At 44.2% G+C, this 25,474-nt stretch overlaps 1 protein-coding gene and 1 long non-coding RNA gene across 5 annotated transcripts in view; both read right to left on the reverse strand.

Moving 5' to 3' along the window:
• LOC105354654 (uncharacterized) overlaps window positions 1-25,474 on the reverse strand; it is a 135,877-nt gene that overhangs the window by 45,328 nt on the left and 65,075 nt on the right. The window lies entirely within an intron of this gene.
• The window catches only part of LOC101168545 (voltage-gated potassium channel KCNC1), a 61,006-nt gene continuing 38,141 nt past the window's right edge, over window positions 2,610-25,474 (reverse strand). The window contains exons 4-6 of one of the 4 annotated variants that reach the window (XR_013657630.1): window positions 24,062-24,274; window positions 9,074-11,669; window positions 6,186-6,947 (exon numbers count right to left, since the gene is read on the reverse strand). Coding sequence is in view for 3 of the 4 variants with exons in the window: in XM_078951098.1 (XP_078807224.1) it covers window positions 14,176-14,318; window positions 24,062-24,274 (356 nt within the window). In the remaining variant the exon portion in view is untranslated. Of the gene's footprint in view, window positions 6,948-9,073; window positions 11,670-14,001; window positions 14,319-21,366; window positions 21,654-24,061; window positions 24,275-25,474 lie in introns of those variants that run through there. The other 3 variants (XM_023957820.2, XM_078951098.1, XM_078951099.1) reach the window with 3 other exon arrangements.

The following is a 25,474-nucleotide window of genomic DNA, read 5'->3' on the forward strand; positions in this document are numbered from 1 at the left end:
TTCTTACAGCGTTGATGAAGCTTCTGAAACTGTTTCTGAAAGTTTGAGGTCTTCTGCAGCAGCTGTGGATTTGTAGGTTTGTGCAGTTCAGTTGTGTGTTTTCTACAGTCGTGGCCAAAAGTTTAGAGAATGACATAAAAATTGTAAATGGGAAAAGTTGCAGCTTAAGTTTTTATAATTGACATCTGCATAAACTCCAGAATGTTATGAAGAGTGATCAGATGAACTTATATAGTCTGTCTTTTTCATGAAAATGAACTTAATCCCCCAAAAACCTTTACTTTCCACTGCATTTCATTGCTGTCATTAAAGGAGCCGCTGACATCATTTCAGTTAACATCTTTACTCGGGTGAGAATGTAGACGAGCACAAAACTGCAGATCAATATCTCAGGCTGATTGGGTTAGAATGGCAGACTTGACATGTTACAGGGAGGATGATGTTGGAAATAAATCATTGTTCTCCCACTGTAGATCCTGGTGACCTGCAAAGAAATGCATACACCCATCATGCATTGCATGAAAATGGCTTCACGGGCGAGGACATGGTGGCAACAAAGATTGCACTTACATCAAAAGCTTCAAGACGTCCAGGTTCTGATTGAACAGCGGAACATGTTCTCCTCCGGTGGGCGCGGGGCCGGAGCGGAAACCAGCAGAGCCACAGAGCTCAGCGTGGGCTCGGGTCAGCGGCTAAATACGGGCTGTCTCTTGAATTTCCTCAAGTTTGAAAACAGGTTCGAACATGAATCTGAAGAAAGGTGTGGCCGTTTCTAAAAGTCAAAAAGCTAAATAAAATAAAAAGTTTGTCCACATCAGGATTGATAAGCAGAAAACTTGGTGCTTTCCTGGTGAGAGGTCAGAGTCTGCAGCGACGCCGAACAGACCAAAGGTTGGAGAGCTTTTGACTGATGTGGCAAAGAGACCTAAACCCGAAGAAAAATATAGCATGATGGGAGTTTATGGTCAGTATTTGACACCTGAGTTTGGAGACATCTCAGCTAGATTTTGTCAAGAGTATTATGGGCTGTTCTAGAAACAATTCCGAGTCCAAGAAACCATTAAGATCACAAGATAATGTTTTATTGACAGAACTGTCTGTAATAGGTGTTTCTGTCTGAGGTCTACTGAGCTTTTAGCCACTGTTAAGATGAGCAGAACAGTATCATCTGCATAAAGTTATAAGAAATATCTTATACTGTCCCAATAGATAAAAACAGGATGGGCCCAACAGCCCTGTGGTCGCCCATGGGACATGTTTGCAACAACCCTGAAGCTTCTGTCGGTGAAAACAAGCTGACCCTTCATGGGTGTTGTTAGGAATGATTAGAAACAGAATAGTTAGACACTCCCTTTTGCATTTTATTAAACTAACTTTTACCTTTTATTACATTAATGGCTTAACCTCGATTTGCTATGTATTATCATCTCAAAATTATATTACACTCCAGACAGAGCACAACCAAGACTACTGTCTCGCAACATTCCTTTAACATCCTCCCTTTTTCATCTTTGTGTGTTCTGGTGTATGCGTTCTGGTAAATGTCTGCAAGAGATCTGACACTTTAGGTGCTCTGACCTTCGAGCATCTAGCCTGCAACAGTCTGTGGGTGTGTTTTTCACACCATGATCCATCGAATGAGGTTCTGAATATGCAAATGCAAGGTATATATGCCAGGCCTTTTGCTGAACCCCTTTGTTCAGACTTTGAATCCATCTTGTTCATCTGTCTGTACCCCTGCGTACAAATCTGTGGTCTTTGTGCGGAGTAAATCTACAAAAGATAAGTTACTGTCTCTGAGTCGTTATTCATTATTTCTGTGTGTAAGAAACTGACGGGGTTACGAACTAACACAAATACAGTCCTTTCTAGAAAATCCAGTTTCTTCACAGGTGTGTAAATGCTTTATCTGCCATTAATGGTCTCCAAATACCGAAGAATTCCAACAGCATCATAACAGACATGCAGTCTGCTGAAGTCACGGCAAACTGATCCGAGATGAACAGGTTTTTGTGGGGAATCCCAATTAAAATAGACCCCAGATGAAGGTTTTTCCTGATAATTGTTCTGCTGCTTCGCTCTTCTTTGAGACTAGAGGTAGAGACGGTGGCTGGAAGGCATGTACAAGAGGAACATGCTAACTCCAACCCAGCAGGGATTCGAACCAGCGCCTTCTCACTGTGCTAGCCACTTCACCACCATGCAGCCCATCTCTCACCATATGTCCGTAAATGAAATCCAGTCTAGAAAGTTGAAACTGCGTTACAGGAACGCCGGTGCGAATATAAAGGCCCAACAATGAGTTTTTCTCGGGGTTTCCTTACAAGGATGCTTCCAGCGCTCAGCCTCTAGCTTTTGTTCATGCCGTCTGTTACATCTTTTCCAAACTTCTGATTGTAGACAACAAAAACATGTGCACTTTTTGTTTAAATTAGCATTCATGCTACTGTTTGTGATTAGGTCACAAACCCTTTACGGTGAAATCAACTGTTGTTGGTCAAAGCAGCCGCTTCTGACACTTTAGTGCTGCTACATTTGTCTCCACTAGAGGGCGCTGTGTACATCGGTTTTTATAAAGAGAAGACAGAACAAGAAAAAAAACGCACTCCTTTTTATACTTTAAATATTTTTATTAAGATTCAGAATTTTCTCATTAAACTGAGTTCGTTTTTTTCCTTCAGTGTTCTATTTTTTTTAAAGATATTCATCTCTTTATGATCTTATCGTTGAAAGGGTAGTTGGTGGGGGTAAATCAGCATTCACAGTCAAACTTTCATATGGTCTTACAGCAGAACTTTTTTCCCCCCATTTTTTTCTTTTCACAAAAGCTGCAGAATTTATTTGTTTCACCTTTTTTTTCCAAGTTTCAAAAATAGAAAAAGGTAAATAAGAGGCTAGACATTCCATAAAGTACATTTTACATGTTTTTATGTTTATCTTTTGTTTTCTCACTGAAGTTGTGACATTTTATTCAATTCCAGCATCGTTTAGCATAAGCCACATTCATTCATGGCAGGAGGCCTCTCAGCATGGTCTCTTTTTTTTTTCTTCATCTTCTTCTTCTTCATGGTGAACACCGACCTGCTTATGCTCACCACCCACCCACTTGGACCCCAACATGAGAAGGGAAGGCGTGCCATAATGAAAACAAGCAAACCTTATGAGTGAAAATGTGAGGTGAAATGGGGCTGAGAGTATTTTCCAATCTAAAATATCCACAAGTGACCCCTGAGGACTCAGACATTTGGAAAAAAAAAATAAAAATGGACCCATTGGTGATGAAGAGCATTCCTCACCAACAGAGGAAGACCTCAGATGAGACGGTGACAAAAAAGTGTCCAAAACATGCAATAAAGAAGAAAACAAACATTTATTAAATAAATAAAAGAAAGGCTTTCTTCTTAAATCCCTGATGGAGAGAATGGAGGAGGAGAGGATGGAGTGCAGGGAGAGTGAGGCATTCTGGGTTGTTATTCAACCGCTTCAATTTCACTGACCAACCACCTAACCGCTTTGACCATTTACCTGCTGGTCCTGAGGTTGGTGAAGAAGTAGACAGACGGATGGATGGACAGATGGATGGATGGATGGATAGATTGATGGATGGACGGATGGATGGATGGATGGGAACCCCTCCAGCCCTGCTAAGGACGGCTGCTTCCAGCAGACCATGAATTTTCACAGCTTGCATAGGCTCTCTTATGTTGACTGCATGCTTGTATACAAAAGGGTTTTAAGTGCATCGTTATCATGGTCAGAGTGATTGTAATTGCATGTGTTAAAATAGAAACTCCTCCCAGAATGCTCAGCAACAGGACCGTTCTGAAAGGAAGACGACGAGGCGCAGAAACAACACAAAGGTCTTTGAGAGGCTGATGAAAGCGCTGCTGCTCCCGCAGAAGGAAGACATGGTTGAGAACCGCTCCAGTTCGTGGCGTGCAGAACCATTTCAACACTAAACAGATTGTTGGGGGGGGTGGACGGTGGTTTCCACTGATATTCTACCTGCAGGTTTCAAGTAAGGTGGGGCAGATTTGGAGCTGCATGTCCTGAAGGTTTTAGCAGCAGCATCCTAACTTCTCTGTGTTCCGCCTCCGCCGGTCCACACAGAGTTTTCCTGAGATCGATCTGCTGTTCTGCCTCTACGCTCCACCTGAACTGATGAGCTCAGGGTAAAACAACACAGCTTTGACCTGCAAACGCAGCGACGTGTGGGGGAAATGCTACTGCGTACGTTTACAAAGTCGCCCCTCAGAAACCTCCATAGCATGCAAAGCCACGACCCTTTTGTTAATCCTAAAGTGCAGCAGAAATCGGCCAACAAATCAAAACACAGCTGTAAGGTGGGGTGCTGGGGGCTCAGTGTTCTCCTAAAACTCAAATCGTTCTGCATATTTTTGTAGTGTTAGCAGACATTCTGGCGGCTGATCAATAAATCTGAAATGTCCTGATTTGTCAAAACATGCAATTTATCGGTGACTTTCATCTAGCAGGTCATTCCAGGAAGCAGAACATCAGGAGATGCTTGGTTGTGTTTAAAATAACCTCTTGGGAGACCTCCTGCCCCCCTGTGGCCGAGAAGTGTACTGCAGCTCAACTGCAGCTGCTCTTCAGTTTGTCTGACACGTTCTAAACCTTCAGGGGTGCAAACCAAATTTGCCCTCCCCCCCTTACCAGACAGATTCCCTGACCAAACCGGAGGAGCTGCGGTGAATTCTGGAGGTCCGGTTCAGCCGCACATCCCAACTCTGACTAAGCGGTTCAACCAGGCTGGAACCCCCCGCCCCTCCTCTGAAGTGACCCAAACAGACCTCTGAAGGCTGGAGTTTTAAAGATCAGTTGATCTCGGGTCTCCTACTTCTTTGTCCCAAATGAAACGTCACCGTTTCTGAGAGAAGAAACCCCTTTAGGACTGACAGTAGACAATGCATGAATGCTGAAAACCTGAAACCTAAGAAAGTAACAGAGAAGATCCCATTTTCTGTCTCTCAACATCAACTATCTCATCGAGACAGATTCGCTAAAACAGAACAATCTTAGTTATAGAAGAGATTTCTTTTGCTCATACAGAGTAAGAACTGCTAACAAGCTTTTAGCAAAGTTTCAGTTTGTAAACCACTAAAGGAAGAAAACATTATTCTCATTACAAAGCTCATACCTAACAATAGCATTTAGAAAAATAAAGGGGCTCTTAAAAATGGGATAGAGTTGAATATTTTCATCTGAACTTTTTTGACCCCAAAAAGTTCCTGCAGTGACACAAATATGTTCTTGAAATATGAAATATACTGAGGATATGTTCTCTTTTTCATTTGGCAGATTTTTGGCTCAAATATATATATATATATATATTTATTTAAATATTGACTTGTTTTTCAAGGAGCTGCTCATGTTTTTCCTGCGATGCATTAAAGGGCACATCCAAACCCTTCATTTCTCTCCTGTTCAGATGACCATTTCTCCTTCTACAGAAATACACTTAAAGATATTTTGGGGTATGGAAGGAACGGTTGGCAAAGTGAGCATGACGCGTGCTTCCAGACACAACATCTGATCATCCAGGACACTAAAAAAATCATAAAGAATTATTTTAAAAAGCTTGAAATACCTATCCAAAGTCTAATGGAGTCCCCCCCCCAACCAAACTAAGAACTCTGAAAGACCAGGAAAGTAAAACTGTGTGATGATTGTGAGGATGATTCTGTAAAAGTTATGCTCCTCCATCCCGACGTCCAAAGATCCATGTAGGAGAGAACGGACAGAAGATCACTGCAAGCCTGGTCCAGATGGTGGCGCTGCACACACAAACACACTCAGCTGCCGTTCATGCAGGTCCAGGAGGGGCTCCGGGAAAAGTCTGCGAGGAAGAAGAGGAGGAGGAGGAGGAGACGAAGCAGCCAGGAGCAAAGCAGCCACCGTTTTGCCTCTGCTGTGGTGACGAGGGTTCTCTTAAAAACTCACAACACTGACGGGGTTTCCTTTTTTACCAACACTTTGCTCGGCTGCACTCAGCATCTTTTTAAAGGTGAATTCGCTTGGTAGCCCTGTTTTCATGGGGAGATCAGAGTGGCTTGCAAAAGTCATGCAGTATAATCATGCTGGTAAACAACACCTCCATGAGTCTATTTTGTCCCTAAAATATCGATGCAGAGATTTCTTCCTCACCTTCCCGACCACCTGCTTCATTTTTATTCATTTTTTGTTGTTGTTGTTATTTTTTTGGAGTGTCTTGGGAAAAGTCTTGGGCCTCTCCCGCCTCCCACAGCACTACATGCTCCGAGGTAACCCTCGTTTTGGGAGAAACAGGCCCCCCGCCTCTGTTCAGGCCTTCAGAGAGAGCAGGGATTCTGTCACGTGTTTCATGGCATGTGGGGGGGGGGACACAAACTGTGGTCTTCGTCCGACCCTCTGGCTCCTGTGAGGAGAATCCGCCGCTTTTTCTACATTTTTTTGTTTTATTGGTGTTGTTCATGCCATGCAAAGTGGCTAAAGACGGTCCAGTGTGGTGATGTACAGGGAGGGGGCGTGGGGATCTGGGGGAGGAGGACCAGAGCTTAACTCCCATCCACTTTTCTGTCTTTGGTTTGGCTCCATCCATGGATGGGTTCAAGCAGCCCGGATCAGGCAACTTTGGAGTCTGCTGGAGTGTTGGGTTGACGTGTTGGGGTGGGAGGAGCTGCGGTTCAGATCCCGCTCTGCCACGAGCGTCGGATCCATGAAACGCTCGGCGGGAAACGAGCCGATGTCCCAGAGGCTCTGCTTCCTCAAGCCCCTCTTCTTCTGTGATGAAGGTGAACCAATTCTCCACATGCTTCAGATGGATGAAGATCAGACCGCATCCTGCTTTATGTCTCTCTCTTTTTTGAAAACTTGAAGGTGGGTGGGGGGGGGCAGTGACTTTCCACTCCCCCTCTTCTTATTGTCAAAGTGGAGTTAGAAACTCAGCACTGTTGGAGAAACAGAGAGGAGAAGTCAGTGAGGGTCACAGCAGCAGGTCCGGAGTCAGCAGATCTGCCAGAACTTTACCAGGAGCATCGCAAGTCGGAATCTCTCAACAACCTTCCTGCTTTTTGGCACCAAAGACGTCGTCTTTGTGGAGCTCCAAACAGTGATGGTTAAAATAAAATAAATGCTTATTTCTATATCAGCTGTGGTTTTTCTGCAGGAGCTTTTAAGCTCTGAAGCCCCCCCCCCCCCCGCACAATGTCAGTTTGTAAAAATGAGCATAGTCAGACTGGATTTCAGATAATACAATAAAATGAATGTATTTTTGGCATTTATAATCAGATTTGGTCCTGAAAGTCCCTTTTAGAAATTCCTGAATCTCCCTTTGAGGCTTCAGGAGATCTTTCAGAAGTCTTCAGCCTTTCCCAAAGACTTTCCGCATTTTCAGTCCGCTGCTGTTTCTCAGGGATTTCGTTGGCTTTTCTTGTGTCTGTGTGAACACCGGATGTTCGGTGTCCAAACAGAACAAGGTTCGTTTCCAAATCCTCTGAAAACAGAGAGCCGCAGGAAGAGCGGGACTGAAAATGAGAGGAAGCCGTCCGGCTCCGCAGCAGAATCCTCTCGGAAGGCCTGGAGAAATATCTGAAGATCACTTTAGAGGGGAGGAAAGTCTGGCTCCTCTGAAACCAAAGAGGTCCAGAGGTTTGCTGCAGAGCTCCACAAATGGACTTCTGATGGTGCCTCAACATTTAAAACCAGACTGAAGGTTTTTTTTTAGAGTGCTGCGTTCCACGGGCCATGATAGACAGAGAGATGTTAGCAGTGCTAGCATGTTAAATGGGAAGGGCGACGATTCAGTTTCTTTCAGAGTTTCTCCATCAATCAAGATAATTCTGAACATTAAAAAAAAAATTCCTTCTCCGAAATAATTTTTTTTCTAAATTTAAAGGAAAATAACCAGATTAAAACAATCAGATTTGTTGTGAAAAAAGTACTTTTTTCAGAAAATGTTTCACTTGATAAGAAAGGTTTTGTTTGTGCAGATTTACCAGCAAACACTTATCACTAGAGCTGATGACATTCAGCATGCAAGTGAAAAAATCTCAGAATTTTGAGACTTCTGTCTGATTTTCAAATATTTCTGCAGTTTAAAGTAAAACTGCTTTTATTCCATAAGAAGTATTTTTCCCTGTTACTTCATTAAAACTCTTTTTTAAGGATTGATGTGTTATTTTCTTTTAAAAGCTGTTTTTCCAGCATCGTGGTTTAGTTAGGGAGCAAACCAGGGAAGATGTCCGACTTTAAAGACGTTCAGGATCGGGGAAACGCAGCACTGATGGCGGCTTTTGTTTTGTGACTGCGAGCAAATGCTGCTGGTAAAGTGCTCCTGCCACGTTAGGAAATCTGGAATATCTGGAACCGTCTTCCTGCACAGCTGGACAGATTTCAAAGCCTGCGTCTGAGTCACGAACAAAAGAAAAGAACACAACGGTGGCGGCTCTTGGTCTGGCCTCTCTGTGGCGCTCGGGACCACACAGGCACCGGTAACGGAAGGAAGCTGCAACACCGTGCTGCAGCACAAACCACAGAAACCAAAGAGTAAAATACACACAACAGCAAAAGCGCAGCCAGCATGCAGGACTACTGAGAACACAGGAGTTTCCCTCCCCATCTGTGACCCCCACACCGAGAAACGGGGCGACTCTTCAGGCTCTGAGGTTTCCTCGCCAATTCAGAAGGAAGGCTGTGAAAGCACAGAGGAGTCAGTGCGGAAGGGTCACAGCAGAGGACTGCAGCCGACCGGGACCCACAACCGAGCACGGAGGACCCGCAGGTCACCCCCCCCCCCCTCCCCCCACCTGAAGCTTGCCGTTTGATCGTACTCCTCTGTCAAACAGACAGGGTCGGTTCCAGATTGGTTTGATTGGCGTGTGGTTTAGAGACAACCCAGAACAAGCTGCAGGTCGTGTTGGTGAAGGCCCACAAATTGAGGCTGCACAGGAGGACCCGGACACACAAAAACAAACACAAAGTGAAATCAAATGTCACACGGATGCGTTAGCACACACACGAGGTGGAGGGAACAACACAAAAGCGCACGAGACGACAGTGAAGTACACATTCTTACATGAAGAAGCGATTTCTGCTTCTTTCTTTTTCTCTGTCCTCCTTTTCCTCCTCCTCCTCCTCATCACCACACTTGTCTTTCTCCTCCTCCATCTCCTCCCTCTGACGCAGCTCGGCCGTCAGACCTCTCCCACCACAGCTTTTTAATCCGTCCTCCCCACCTACAACTCCCCATCCAGCCTCCTTTATCCACTCTCATGTCTACTCCTGTCCTCCTCCTCGGGGAAGTTCACTCTTCGGCCAGTTTCTCTTGCGTGCAAAGGTACTCCAATTGAACTTTTTGGTTTTTGAAAGGCTTCTGGGTGGAGAAGTGGGGGTGGGGTGGAGGGGTGGGGGGGGGGTCTTACAGAAAATGTAGAAGTATTGTTGGGAAAAGACACGGACGCACATTTGAACATGAGAAGCAAAACAGCATTTTGGAAGGATGGTGAAACACATGAACCCACAAAAGCTCAGGGCTCCGCTTTTCATCCCCCGGTGGGTCTCCGTTTTCCAGACCTCGTGAGAAAGCATGAGTCAGGGGAGCATGGGGGGGGGGGTCAGCAGGAAACACTGAGGAAGAGGTACCTGAGTCGTGAGTGGATGGGAAGCAGAAAAACGGCAGGAATGGCCCAGAAGCTGAAGAACATCAACCACAGTTTGCTTCAAAAACAAAAATCTTCAAATAATTCCTCAACAGTGCAAGATCCGGCAATAAGTTCAATGCAGCTCATTGAAAATTACTCTTATCCAAAGGCCCCCCACCACCACCACCACCCCATCCCCGCCCACACCTTGACTCAGGTCAAGTAAACCCTGGAGAGCTGCTCTTTGGAGCCCTGGACGAGAAAAACTCTGCGTTTGCTCTTGAAGACAATAGACTGGTAGGAAATGTGGACCAACAGCAGCAGGATGCCGCTCCGATCCGAGAGACAACAATGGTTGTCAATGCGACCATCGGGGTAGAGCAGAAACGCCGCCACTGCCGGAGCTTGCATTGAATATTTGCTTGTTGCACTGCTGAGGCACTCACTATTCATTTGTTCTCAGTCAAAACAAAGCAGGACAGATGGACGGGTGACGCAGGAGGAGACGCGTGAAACCGAGGACAGGGATCCGGGTGGAGGAAGTCTCTGGATGGCCAAGGAGGAGTCCAGACAACCGCACAAGAGTTCTCGCTCCATGTCTGCACATGAATTCACAGTTTCTGCTTCTGTTTGCATATTTCTGACAAATGCTGATCTTTCAGATCAGTTCGGAAGCAAAAGCAAGAGAGGAAACATAAAATGCTACAACCGTGTCTGCATCTGAAGATCTATAAGAAAGCAGCTATAGAAGACCTATTAGAAACAGTGCCCCTCCCACTCCTGGAAAAATAAACTTTCCCCGCCCCACCCATCCCTGGTACAGTACCTAACTTGATCAGTTTCGACCAATAGCATGGTAGCATTTGGCATGCATAATGTCAGCCCCTCTCACCTCTTCTTACATTCAAAGAGATGAAGATTTTTTTTTCTCCTGCATGCTTTTGCAAGTGCATATGTCAGCATGTGAACACACATTCATTAGGCTCCACACAGAGTAAGAAAATAACAAACCTCCTGGCATTAGTATTCGTTTGAGAATCATTATTGCTTGCAATGGAGACCCATGCAGATTCTTGTACAAAGCAAACTTTACATCTATGTACATCGTTATGAGAAAAGCAGCCACTTCTGAAATGGATGTGTGGATGGTTCAGGAAGGAAGTCATGGATGTGTGGTTTTTGGAGAGACCATCTCAAATTTAGGATCACAAATCTGAGGAAACGAAATCGCTCGGAGATAATCTCCAGGAATCCAATGATGCTGAGCATCCTTTGGATGTGAGGGATGAGCAGAAAACTGTGACGTGAAAGTTTGCCGTCACTCTTATTAAAAGATTGGGGGGTTATGATCAGGTGCTAGCTAGTGTTTGCAGTCTTTCTACCATTGCACTGACCTAACTGAGTGGGTGAAACTGGTTAATCGCCAACATAAACCATCATTCCCTAAAGTGCAGCTCTTACCCAAAGATTTTCCCAGCTGTTTGGAAATATGACACATTTTACAGAATTGACCCAAAAATAAATTAAAAGAAAGTTTTTGGCCATTCTTAAAGTGCAGTTGAGCTGGATTACAGTTCATTTCATTTGATGTTTTTGAATTGGCGCTTTATAGAAGAAGTGTAAATCTGCTGGGAGAGCTACAGGTAAGAGCGTGACCGGAGGACTTGTCAGTTCCACCAACACTCGTTAGGTCCCATTACAGCAAACAATCCTCATGTTGGACATCAAATCAAACACATTTTGGCACAATGCTCCAGTGAAAAAGAAAAGATGTGACAAAAAAAAGAAAGAAAAATCCGTTTGGAACACTCCTCTCTCAGTGTGTCTCTGTCAGCAGCAAACAAAAACAGCCAAGTGTCCTCTGGAGTGACGTGGTTCCTCTCAGTGCAGAGGTAGATTCAGGTCTGAGCACAGATCAAGTCTCATCAGTTTCACAGCACTTTTCTGCATCCTTTCTGTCACTGCTGCCCGTCTGCCGTCTGATCTTCTACCACGGGCTGTCACTCCAGTAGCCATTCATGGCGCCTCCCACTGAGTGTCCGCCGCCGAAAAAAACAAAGAGAGGATGGACGGACAGAAGAAGGAGGAGGGCAGGGTGGGGGTTTGAGATGGGGCAAAACAGGGAAAGAAAGAGAGGCCAAACAGGGAGAAAACTAAAAATATTGCCACTGGCTGCTGGGGTGAGACAGCAGTAACTCTGTTGGAAGCAGTGGTGATGATGGTCATGGTGAGATGGTCTCAGACCTGAGGAAACCCAGCTTCTCACTGTCATGCTGAGCTGCAGTGTCTGTAACACACTTTTGTCTCTGCCACATGAAAAGAAAAGCTTCTGGAAAATGTGTTAGCTGCAGCTCCGTGAGAGCACAGCCGAGGTTACCAGCAAAGACAGAAGAGAGGCCAAACATCCGGCTCCATTTCTTTCTTTTTTTACTTTAGTAATCACAGTTAACCCTTTTCTCAGTCTAAGACTTTACAGGAACCTGAGTGTGGGCGCTCTTTAAGACAAACATCAGAATCGAAGCCTTAGAGGCTAAACAGTAAAACTGAAAAGCTAAAAGTTCTTGAAAGGAGGGTTTTCCTCGACACCTGTGTTTGGCCTTCAGATGAGAGATCAGGTGAGCAGAGAGCAGGCGAGGGACAAAGGTGAGGAAAAGGTCCAAACACTTTTCATGACAACGTACAAGGAAGTCCTTGGTGCATGACTTCATATAGAACATGTGTTTTTGCTAACAAGTGTGATTGTTAGATGCAACGGCGCTGTGGCCAGACTCCATGTTTTGGACACTTTAGGACGGATGTTAAAGTGTGCAGAGTGGAAGCAAAACTCATGAGGACATCTCACTTCAGGTACAGCAGCTACAATTTTCTCCATCAGCCACGTCTCAACCAAGGTCTTAGCTTTCAGCCTCTTCCAGCAAATTTCCACCGTAGCTTTAGTCAGGTACGGGTGAGTCAGCCAGTTTTCACCCAGACGTTTTCAGACACGTGTCAAAAAACTATCAGTCAAGTTTAAGATTTCAGACGAGTTTTATTCTCACTGTAGAGAATTTTTAGTGAAGTTTGAGCTGGCTTTCACTCAGGTTTCCAACAGGTTGGGTTGAATTCAGGTCACTTTTATAGTTTAAGTTCAGCCAATCTTTAGCCCGGTTTAGTACGTTTTATTCTGGAACTTGCCGGTTTTCATTCAGGTTTCAAACAGCTTTCACGTTTGTCTGCTTGAGTCGGTTTTAATTGGGATTTCAGCCAGTTTTCAGTTTCCTTCACTGTTTCTTGGTCTGGTTTTAGACAGTTTTCCGGTTTGGGTTCAAACAGGTTTCGGTTGCCCGTCAGTCAAGTGTCAGTCAGCCCCCTCCCATTAGATTTCTGGCCCTGAAGTCCTAACATACAGTTGGGACTCAGATTTGTCTGAAAACACGAAGCTCCTGTTTCTGAAGGCTAGCGACTAAAAAAACGGTCTGACCTGGAAAACAGCTGGAGGCGGCTGAGGAAGAAAAACAAACCAAACAGTGGATTCATGGTCAGTTTGAACCAATCATTTCTCTTTGCTCGTGATTTCTCCTCTCATCTAGCCTGACTTGCTTTTCGACACTGAGGTGGATATATATCTGCATAGCTTGAGCTAATAGTGTGTAGTCTCTCAGAAGAAAGTCTACATTTGGAATAAAAAAGGATTAGAATACATTATGCAGCAGAGGGTTGAGGTTTTATTGAACTTATGCCAAAGGAAACTGACATTATTCTAGTTATCAAACTGTCTTAATCTATTTTAGGATGAATAATTGAACTCTGACAGTCTTTTTCTTTGTCGTACAGCTCTCTGTGAGTCTGTTGTTGTACCGTCTATAGCCTGACTTCTGCTTTTTCTTTAAGCCAATCAGCAGCTGGGAGAGGAGGCAGGTCTAAAACTAAATTCTCCATCCAACTTGTCATGGAGGCAATCTGAGTTCGCTCAGAACTCGGCACTTAAATTAACACTGACGACGAAGCCAACCCACGAAGAGCTCCAGGGTTTGAGACTACAAGGGTCCTCTTAAGGTATGGGGGGCGCCTCCGTTTGGGTGATTGTGGGCTTAGGCTGTTTTCAGTCTTCTTGTAGGTGCGGCGCACGCTGTTGTCCATGAACATAGTCATGCATTGTGAGGCTTCATTTTCTGAAAGATCTCTGTCATAGTTTCCCCACAGAGGTGCAGTTCGTACAGGTGAGAAGTGACACGGTGAAGAAACTAGCTTATTACTTAACTAACCTAGATACTCTCCCTGCTAGTAAGGCGGGCGTGTCAGAGCAAGTTTCCAAACACTACGGCAACTCTTCTAGCTAAACAGGTAAAGCTAAGCTAAGCTTGTCTCCAGAAATGAAATGCTAGGATCTCCAGAGATGGCTCTAAGTGCTCAGATTCTTTGTTGCCAGGTGAAAACATGAAGAATGACATGAAGAATGAGAGGATGTTTTCCGATTCCTACACTAGGTTTTCTTGCATGTTTAGTGTTTTATATATATATATATATACATATATTATCAGCTCTTCTGTGTGTTTTCCTACAAGATGGAGGGGATAGGTGAGTGGCATCGCCTGAGAGCAGGCGGCTCAAAGGTGGAGTTGGTGATGGGGGTGAGGCGCAGTGGGCCCCCTGTCAACCCGGAGATGTTATTCAAGCTGCGCGACTTCTCATAACCTGAAGCTGCATGCACAGGTGAGAGGTTGGGGTGAGTCATTCAGAGCAGGCGTGAGTGTTTTTCGTGACACGGTCGGTATGACAGCATTTCAGACACAGCAGATGTATTACATCAACCGCAGTTGTAAGCATTTATAAAGAAAGAAAGAAAGAAAGAAAAAAAACACATTTCCCAACAGAAAGAGCCAAAACCAGGTAAAACATCAAGGAGGAAGAAGAGGAACAGACAGACAAATGGAGGGACAAACAGATGGAAGACAAAAAAAAGACAAAGACAGGACAAAATAGGAACCTGGGTTATGTTCATCAGCTCTTTGTCATCATTTTATCCCTCAATGACACAGAGGTGCAGCTCTGCAGCCCCGAGAACGACGAGGGAGGGGTCTTTTTTTTATCTGAGTACGTCCAGCAGCATCTTTTTTTTTTCCTGTACATCCTCATCCTTAGAGTCAGAGCGGGCGTCATCATGGCGACCGTGGCTGCTGCTCACTCTCTCAGGAGCAGACACCCAGACAGCGTCCGTGTTTGAAAACTTACTGACGTGAAGCCAACAGAGGCCCCCCCACAAACAAAGAGAACGCAGACAGACCGACTGAGGTTGAGGAGGAACCTGTGAGCTCAGCTTCTGTCAAACACTACCCCGTCCAAACGAACAGACGGATGGAGGCTCCGGGTTTGTCGGAGTGGCGTGTGCTTCTAGTGTGTGATGCTGTCGACCTTTGTCGGAAATAGTGTTTTTTAAGGTTCTATCAAAAGGAATTCAGCCCAAAAATAAAGAAGTTCTATCAGAACTAAAACTCTGCGATCATTTCAGTGATACAGTCTAGATAGAACCTCACAAAACACCTATTTATTTTGATATCTATAGAAATAGATATTTGAAAATAGATCTATATAAGGTAGAATAATCCCCAGTTGTTGCTACCTTCTGTATCTCACAAAGCTCTGGCCTCTTATCTTTTTAAAGTCCTACATATGATTAAAATATATATATATATATATTTCTTTTTCTGTGTAAACATGTTAAGATATTTGTAGTTGAAACCAGCCTAGTAGGAAAAAACATGCCAAATTCCTGCAAAAATGCAAATAGCACAATAAGCTTTGCCCCGTCTCTCCTAAAAGTAAGAAAAAATATGTCTGTCTAAAAAATTATTCCATTTTCATTACCTAAATGTTATTTGAATTAGTAAATTCTATGTATTATTTTTAATACGCATTTTTGTCTTGTCTAAAAGTGGACCCCATCAGTTTTGAAAAATAATTATTGTAAAAAGATCCAGCTTAGCTTTGTCAACGATTGTATGTTGATATAAAATGTGAGATTTTTGACACTTTTCTGGAAACAGAAATCAGGAAAAAAACAAAACATGTTTTTGATAGTTTCTTTGGTGTGATGTGATGTTTTGTATAATACTATTTTAGGTTAAAACTTTCCTCCTAATTTGCTGTTTTCACCGCAAATTTATAGCTCCATTTAGAAAAAAAAGACAAAAGTGTCAGAATAGATTCAGTGAACAGCAAACGGGCAAAGTGGATGCAGCGCTGAGCATCAGTGGTGAAGTTAGAGCATTAAAAGACAGAACCGGTGGAGCTTTCAGCAGGTTTTTGATCTGAAATAGACATTTTTATCAGGAAATGTCAAAGAGAAGACAGCTTGGTTGATTGTTGTCATCTTAACGGGCCCAGCAGTAGCCTCAGAAATAAAACAGACATGTATGGAGAGCCTGAAGTGCCCGTGAAACCATGAAATCATGTTTGTTTGCTTTCATCTAAGGTTTGTACTTTGATGAGGGGAATTAGAAGGTTTTTTTTTAGGGTTTTGAATTTGTCAGCTAATATAGTGAATGTCAACATGATTTTTTTTATTTTTAGTAATTAAAAATATATTGTTTGGATGTCGTTATCTGACATTTGAGGTTGTTTTTTTTTCCATGTTTGGAGTTATAGAAAGGAGACATATTTCGTGACACTTTTTTGCTCATAATTTGACTTTCTGAATTTCTAGTTTGGCCTAAATGAATTAAGTCAGCCCGGTCCCCTCATGAGGGGATTTTTTAATTTTGGTTCTTTAGTGCTAGGATGAATATCAGGGGGTTTTCTCCGGGGACTCCGGCTTCCTTCAACCATCCAAAAACATGCTTCATAGGTTAATTGGTGACTCTAAATTGTCTCTAGGTGTGAATGTGTGTGGGTGAAATGAATAAATTAAACATTTCATTCAGTCCCGCAAACTATTTGTACAAAGGTGAGACACCACTTGTGCTGGGGTTTCGGTTCTTCTGAGGTGGATGATGGAATGTAAAGAGAAAGAGGGAGAGTACCCAGTCATCCCCACACCAAGACCCCCTCAGCAGCGGCAGCCAGGAATCCCCAACACCCCCACGGCAGCAGATAGTGAACATCTGCCACCCAGGCCTGGGCCAGCAGGACCGCCACGGGGCGCTGGTTGCCAGTAAGCAGGGAGGCACAGGAGGGCCCAATGCCAGGCCCTGCCCCGGGAGAGCACCCCAAGTTCCAGACGAGCAGCCCATCACCACCCAGGAGTGTGCCTGGGGTTGGGGGGATGCTCAGAACTCCTGGGTGGTGGTGGGACCCGCCCCACGCTCCAGGCAGCCCACGGTAGGGGACAGAAGATCAGTGGTCCAACCTTCCTTGCATGTGTATTTGTGTGTATGCGTGTACATTGTTGTGGGGTAAAAGGGTGTGTGTACTAAAGGGTGCAGTTAAAATTGGGCACTGAGAAGTTTCAATTATTTCCAACATGAAGCGTCTCTCATGCATTAGCCTGGTGTAGCGTTCAGCCTGGGCCAGAAGAGGAGCACTGCTGCATGCCGATCCCTTCAGCTTCAGCAGATCTGACGCTAAGCTAGCATGTAGGTTACTTTGAAGCCTCTCAGCTCCTAACCGAAGCTGTTTCTGCAGTTTCTCTGTCAGCCGTGGAGGGAGCTCTGCAGCCCAGGAGACTCTCCGGCCTTGAACACTTCTGACTGTATCTCATCTCTTGGAAGCAGAAGCAGGAGGCAGAGTGCAGCCTTTTTAGCAGGTTTTGTACATACCTGATACTCGTCAGACTTTAGTAACACAACGCAGGGGGAGGGACTGAGGAGGACAGCCTGAAGGTGGGATGGATACACCAGTGTTAGAAAACAGGAGGAGAGGAGAGGAGGGGGAGGGGGGCAGGTCATGAAATGAGGAAAAAATTAGGAAAGCAGAAAGTTTTATCGGTCTGGACCTCGTCATGTCGTTGTCGTGCATAAACCACATGACGGTCGATGAGTCTGGAGGTTCATGGAGAAGAATGACCTGAGAACGTCAATGCTAGGTGTGTCAGAGGAGCAGGGTGGGGAGGTGGGGGTGACTGCTGCATCCAAAGCATGACAAGGTTTGGATGGAACCACAACATTTAAGTTTAGGGGAACGACTTTGACCTGCTTCTGGTGACCTGGTAAACCAGGTGAATAAAATTATGTTTGGAACATTTTTTGTGGCTGAGCCGTCGGTTTCCTGGTCAACCAATGTTCCTGTCCTCACCTATGGCCAGGAGTTTTGTGCCACGACTGAACGGATAAGATCCTGAAAACAAGTGGCAGAATTAAGTTTCCTCTTTAGGGTGGCTGAACGCAAAGCACATTTACATATGAGGGGGTGTTCATTAGGAAGGCATGGTGGTCCTTACATCTGTAACATCCTATGATTGTTCCCCTTATGGGACAGTCATCCCCCCAAGTCTGTTAAGGTGTGTCCCACTTTCCTGTGCCCCCCCGCGCCTGACATTTTGGGGTCAAGTTCTTTAAATGGTGACAGCTAAGAGGTTTTTCTGCCTTACAGCAATAACGCGTTCAGGTGTTCATCTGCAGGACTTTTCTCAACAAAACAGCTGAACTTGTTGTTTTCTTTTGTGCATCGCAGGTGGAAATTTGGCTGGAGGGGTGTGTGGGGGGGGGGTCTTTTTGAAATGCAGCCCAATATGTTTTATTTAAGTAAAAGAAACTGAGATAGATAGATAGATAGATAGATAGATAGATAGATAGATAGATAGATAGATAGATAGATAGATAGATAGATAGATAGATAGATAGATAGATAGATAGATAGATAGATAGATAGATAGATAGATAGATAGATAGATAGATAGATAGATAGATAGATAGATAGATAGACGGGTTTATGTAGCACTGCCATCCTGTGGATGCGTTTCTTCCTCCCTGCCCCCTGCATGTTCTGTCGCCATAAAGGCTCTGACATGATTTGCTGTAATGAATCTCTTCCAGCACAGCCTGTCCTAATGCCAGTGGTGTGGTGGGAGGAGGGAAGGGGGGGGGGGGCAAGAAGGAAAGAAAGAGGAGCGTTCAGAGGCCCGTCTGCGCTCTAAAAGCCTAGAGACGAGTGGCAGTGCTCCATTTATCCTCTGAGTTAGTCAGAGAGAAAAGGTAAATGAAGCACAGTTTTTTTTAATGGGGCGGGGGGGGGGGGGGGGGGGGGGTTGTCCTGCAGTTTTTTGAGTTTGTTTGAAGCCGAGCATCACATCACAGCAAACACTGCCACCACTCCGAGTCTGCGCAACACCTGGTTCCACTTACCTGCATGCGCATCAGTGCTCTGATAACATTTGTTTGTCTGTCCAACCGTCTCTCCGTCCATCTTTCTGGTTGTCCATTAGTCTGTCTGTCCACTTGTCTTTCTGTCTGTCCATCGATTTGTCTGTCTGTTCATCTGTTTTTCTGTCCAACTATCTTTTCATCCCTCTGTCTATTTGTTTGGCCATCTGTCTATCCCTAAATCTGTCTTTCTGTCTGTCCAACTGTCTTTCATCCATCTGTCTGTTTTTGCCCACCTGTCAGTTGTCCATCTGCCTTTCTGTACATTTCTATCCCTGTCTGTCCATCCATCTGTCTTTTTCTGTCTGTCCTAATGTCTTTCCATCCATGTATTTTTCTTTGTCCATCTGTCTGTCCGTCTATCTGTCTGTTCTTTGCCTATATGTCTGTCTGTCCATCTGTCTTTTCATCCATCTGCTTGACATCTCGACATCTGTCTGTCTGTCCATTTATCTGCCTGTCTGTCCATCCATCTGTTTTTTTCTTTGTCCATCTGTCTGTCCGTCCGTCTGTGTCTGTTTATTTGTTCATCTGTCTGTCTATCTGTCTGTCCAATTGTCTTTCCATCCATGCCTTTTTCTTTGTCCATCCGTCTGTCTCTCTAACTCTCTGTTAATCTATCCACTTGCCTCCTGCTGCCATCTATTTGATCAAGCAGCCAGATTTTTCTGGTCGACCCAGTTGCCAGGAGCAAACGGACTTCCTTGGTCCCGCGGTGCTGAGGTGCACCGCGCTGCTTTCTCTGTACCCCGTCCTGTTTGACGGGTTGACAGAAGTGTGGAACTCTCTGGTGACTGGGCCGACCGTTTCACAGCTCAACAGTGGGTGTTCCTCTGCAGCCCACAGAGCAAATCCAGAACTAAAGTTCTGGAACAGCTGCTCAAATCAGACACGTGTCTCTGACGGCTGTGCAAACCCATGTGAGCTCAGTTCAGACGAGCGAACTGAGTTACCAGACGACCACTGGCTGACCAGTGCTGAAAGGCTGTTGTCACTCTGGCACATGTTTCAAAAAATGTCTTCCTGTTTGACCTTTTATTTATGAATCAAATATTTTCAATATTTTTTTATATCTAATCAGTTTCACAGGCTGGAAAAACTGGTAAATAAGTGACTAACTCACATGTTTGCTTTTAACCCTTGTGCTATCTTAGATGACCCCACCCTTACATTGACGTGTTCTCCCTACCATGACAAAGGTGGATAAAGGTGGAAAGATTTCATGTAAGAGCACTGTCTAGTGGGTCTAGATCAGTGTTTTTCAACCAGTGTGCCGCGGCACGCTAGTGTGCCGTAGGAGATGGTCAAGTGTGCCGTGGGAAATTCCCCTCATTAACTGATCTAAAAACATTTCCCATCTCCAGGAAATCAGCTCTCTGTTCATCCAAACAGGCCCTGATAAAACACTGAGGAGTTAAGAATATAAAAGATTGTAAAATACTTTTTCTTTGCGTTTATTTTATTTTATTAAAGACATTTTGATAAGAATGACGGTACAGTACCGCGATTCAGCTGTAGCTTCGGCTGTATTTTGGAAAATTCCCGCCCCTTTAACTGTCTCCACCAATCATTCTTGGGGGGCTTAATCACATGTCATCAGTCTGACCAGTTCTAACAAAAATACCAGCTAAAGCTCGTCTTTAGCGGTGTATCTTTCCACAGAATCCGGTATCAGACCGTGGAACAAGTGAACAAAACAATGAAGCTCCGAAAACCGATCTCCGGACGTTTTCTGCACTACATCTCCCATGATGCATTGGGTTGTGAGAGTGACAGCGCACAAGGAGATCTGTTGTTAAACGTCTTGAAACCAACGAACACACATCAAACTGTTTTTAAATCTTCTAACTTAACTTTTATTGCATCTTTTAGAAAAAAACAGCTGCAGCTTCCAGCTTTTTCTGCAACAATTATCTCAAAAATGCATGTGAGATTGTGGAGGGAGGGGCTGTAGATCAATACAGACGATGAGTTTCATCTTGTTTTTTTAGATTTTTGGATGCTGGTGTGCCGCGGGATTTTTTTAAGGTTAAAGTGTGCCGTGGCTCAGAAAAGGTTGAAAAACACTGGTCTAGATGACCCAACTCCCAATGTTAAAGTGCCTAGGATAGTACTGCCCCACTGCTGCCCCCTGACTGCATTTGTGGGTCTGAAAAATGCTGCAGAAGAAGAAATGCCCCATCTACAGTGCAGCTGTCTGCAGGGTCCATTTTTAACCCGATTTATGGCCTGAACCTCAATCCATCCATTTTCTAAACTCTCTTACTCCATTATAGGGTCATAGGGGTACTGGAGCCTATCCCAGCTGCTGGGCTGCTGAGCAGTTTTATTACATTGTGGTTGGACTAATAATAAACAGTTGTTTGTTTTTGTTTTGCTTGCAAAGTTTCTGCATTGTTCTTTCTCTTACAAAGCCCACCCCCTACCCCTCCCCCCAATAAAAATGTCCTGGACATGCTGCTGGTGCCAGTCCTGCTCCTGGTCCTGTTGTCAGCTGCCACAGTGAAGTGAATTAGTAATCTAAGATGGCTACACATTTCACCTAAATAATCGAATTATTTACCAGATTTGACCAAAACATCCTGGAAACTCTTTGTGTGTTTTGTGAGCCAAACTGAGAAAGTGTAACTGCCCAGGCTTGGAGGAGCGTTACCCTATCTGTAAGTACCAGAGTGAGAAGAGACCGGGTGTGAGGAGGAGAAGGAGGAAGAGGAAGAGGAGCAAGAGGAGGGGAAGACAGCTGCACACAGACACACACAGACAGAAAACACAAAACAGAGAAACACAAAAGATGACAGTGTAACACAGACCGACAAGAGCCCACCAACAAAAGCAAGACACAACCTGGGGAGACAGTAACACAAAAGCAGCACACATCAGAGCAGAGGAGCTGTTTTCTTCACGGCCACGCGGCCTTCAGGTGACCCAGACGGGCAGAAAGATCTGGTTCTGGTTGGATCTGGTCTGAATTTGTACACTAAAGTTCACACAGTCAGAGACATCAGTGTACAGAAGAGCAACACACTGCCCATTACTTTATCCTCAAACCATGGTGGGATTGTATTTCCTGTCCAATAAACTGAAACCTGAGTTAGAGATTATTTTTATAAAAAATATTTGTCTAAATCATTTTATGATGTTTCATATTTTTCTAAAAATGATTAACAAACAAAAGCCAGAACAGAGAAGACTAAGACTACATGCTACAATGAAAGAAGTTAGTTCGAATTTAACCTAATTCTAAGCTAAAGTTGACACTTTTTATCCTAGTAAGGATGAAAAGACTTTAGCTTCTACATAGTGAGGTTTGGAAACACACTGAGAGCTGGGAATAAAAAAAACATATTATAATTTATATAAGAGAGATGTTTTTGACAAACATCAACAGAAAGCTGAAAAATAAAGTCATAAAATGAGAGACTTTCTACATTTTCTAGATGGACAGGAAGGATGCTAAGTTCAAACATGTCATGAACCTCAGTCGGCAGCTCTTCATCATCTGTTGCTGCTGCAGGTGTTCCGTTTCCCGATCTTTATCACTTCTAATAGCATCCTGCTAAATTTCTGGAGCTTTTATTTAAAATCTGAACCCCCCCTGATTCTACAGGATTGTTCTGCAGTCTCACATATGTCAATATTTGGTCTGTTTCCATTCATTCTACATTTCTGAAAGCAAAGAGTCCTGAAAAATGGATCCAGTCTGGGATTGTGGCTCTGTGGGATGGAAGAGATGCCTGTACCTGTCAGTCTTGGCCCCGCCTCTCCCTCTCAGACTGATGAAAACAAAGAGGAATGGATAGATGGAGGCGTGGCCTAAAACCGACTTTTAATCCAGTTTGAAACTATTTTAACCGCCCAGAACTGTTTTTGGTGTAAATAGGAATCAGTGAAAATGAAAATTTGTTGTTTCAAATGATAAAATAACCTACATTTCCAGACATGAAAAGGACTTGACGTTACTATGGATGCATATGAGGTTTTGACTTTTGGCTTCTTTGAAATGAGCAAAACTCCTAAAATCTTACGTTAAATCTAATGTTAAAGAGTGTGGGGGTGGGGGTCACTGCCATTCAGTTCAGATTGATGATGTCAAGATGTCATGGAGCTGTGGGAAACCTGTAGGTGTCTGCTGAGGTCCTGATCAAAAACGGTTCAACTAGAAATGGTCCAACGGGTGTGGGGGTGGAATTAAGGGCCGGGTCATCTCTGTTTATGATGGAATAACTCATACATGTGTCTGAAATAAATGGAAACTTACACATTCATTAAAAAAAGACTAAATCAGACTGCTAATGAATTTTGTTCCTGCAGAATTGTATCAAACAACCAACGAACTTGGTTCAGTTTGAATGTGACCTTAAATGACATTTGGACCTTGGGGGTTATCGAAAGAAATGTTTTAGGGCAAAGCTTGGAAGTTGAACTCATTTCTATTAGGACATCTTAAAAATATATACATATAAACGCTGTTTAACTTAGTTTCTCACTGAATCTGAGGTTTATGACTTCTTGGGGCCATAAGCCAAATGCCAAAGAGACCGTTTTTGGATTGCTGATGTTTGTGATGTGTAACCTGCTCTGAACACGGTTTTAACAGATGTGTCCAAATGAGCAAAACCACAAAACCCAAAGAGATTTTACGCAGAAACAGATGATTTCTCTTTCCGGGTTTGAGGATTATTTGGAGCCTAAGGTGACAGTAGGAATTAAAGAATGTTTGTCTACATCATGGAAAGTTAAGCAGAATTTTCCAAACTTAATTCGTGGTGATAAGAGCAGCACCAAGCCTCAATGTACGACTAGACCAACATGAAAGACCCGCGCCTGGAGACTTATGAACCCTGGGTTTTCCAAAGAATTCCTCTTAATTGACTGAGATAATGTCTTTTAGGACTCAAACAGCACAGTGCACACTTGGATGACAGCCTATTTATCCACCTCAGTGCAGAATTCTCAATATTTTGTTCATTCTCACGTGAGATTGAACAAAATATTGTTTCTGATTGATTTCGTTTTTTCTTCCGGTGACCGATTCAGGCACTTTCTTGATGTTTTTGATGACCTCACATTGTTATCATCACAACCAAGCAAACAGATAAAGGCTCCCGGTTGTGAGTGTGGTGCCACCCGTCCCCTGCCCCGTCCTACCTTTGCGAACATTCCCGTCCGTGGTGCGCTGGAACTCCCCTGCACTCAGCAGGAAGCAGGCCCGGTCGTGAGGGTAGCGCTCACGGCTGGTGTTGGAGCCCAGGCCCCCGGTGGCCGGGCTGCGCTCGTCTCCCAGGACCTGGTCGATGGTGGGGCAGTCCTCGTTGGCCAGAGCTGCTGCGCTTGCTGCTGCATCCCCGTTCTGCTTGGAGTCTGACAAGAGGGCGTTTGAGTGGGTGTAGCGTGACAAAAAAAGAGTATGGAGCCATTACTGAGAGGTGGAGTCAGGGAGGAAATAAAGCCCACTCTCTAGTGGGACATCCCGTTAACACGTTAACACAGAAGAACAAAACATGAACAGCAGTGGACTTTACCATTCTGTGTCTTTCTAAACCTTTGAAACCAGTCCTAAGAGACAGTTATGGCTCTATTTGGCCAACAGACGTCCTCCCTCTTTCTTCTAATTTATGTGATCAAACCCTTGAAGGCTTGAATGGTTTTTGATCAAATTACACTGATTTAAAAAAGAAAATGCAATTTATGAAGAAAAATAGATTTTTGCGACAGACTTTTAGTCCTCAAGTATTTCTCACTTAATTAACTCTTGATCTCAGCTTTAGACCCGACAAAGCAGTGACACTGCAAAAATACTACAAAAAAATAAAGAATTGGAGAGTGAAAGAATGTTGGAAAAAAAGATTTAGAAAGCTGCCGATGCAGAGGATGGGCAGGGAAGTCTTTTCAATACAGATTTGGCACTAAAAGAAATAACTTTTGTGTTCTGCAAGTCCCTTTTCCAGCTATTGCTGAATTTCCCTTTGAACTGGAGACACATTTGGAAGAACAGAAACCTGAGGGACGGGGTATTTGGTGTGATCCCACAGAAACAAGCCGTAAAGTGGCGGCTCATAAAAGTCAACACCAAAGACGACCCATTCCTCCCCCTGACAGTTCTTATAACAATATGAAGTCCTGCCATTGTTCGGCCATAAGTTTGGGTCCTGTCAGCTGTAACTGAATTAGGTATGTAATTGAATAGATAGGTGGAGGGAGTGTGATGGTGCGGGGCAGCATCTTCCTCACTGGAATAACAAGGATTTTCATCACTGGAGGCGATCTCAGTGCAGAGATTTGGAGCTGATGCTCCTTAACCATCAACAAATCCCAGATTTTCACAGCACAGGAGCAAATTCTGGCCTCCGACATGTCAATGCCACACCTCACCCCCCACCACCCCAATGTGGGCTTGTTGGGAACCTGCAAGACAGCAGTTCTCAGCTGGATCGCAATGGACATTTGTGACTCTGAGACGATCCTGCCGCCTTCTCTCCTTGGGCGCCGTAAAAAGGCTGATGACGTAAATGTAAATCAAGAGGAAGTTAAACTTTTTTTCCCCCTTCTGTTTTCATCCTA

This window comes from Oryzias latipes, chromosome 8 (genome assembly GCF_053564925.1).
Source record: "Oryzias latipes strain Hd-rR chromosome 8, Olatipes_Hd-rR_3.1".
Classification (NCBI taxonomy): Eukaryota; Metazoa; Chordata; class Actinopteri; order Beloniformes; family Adrianichthyidae; genus Oryzias; species Oryzias latipes.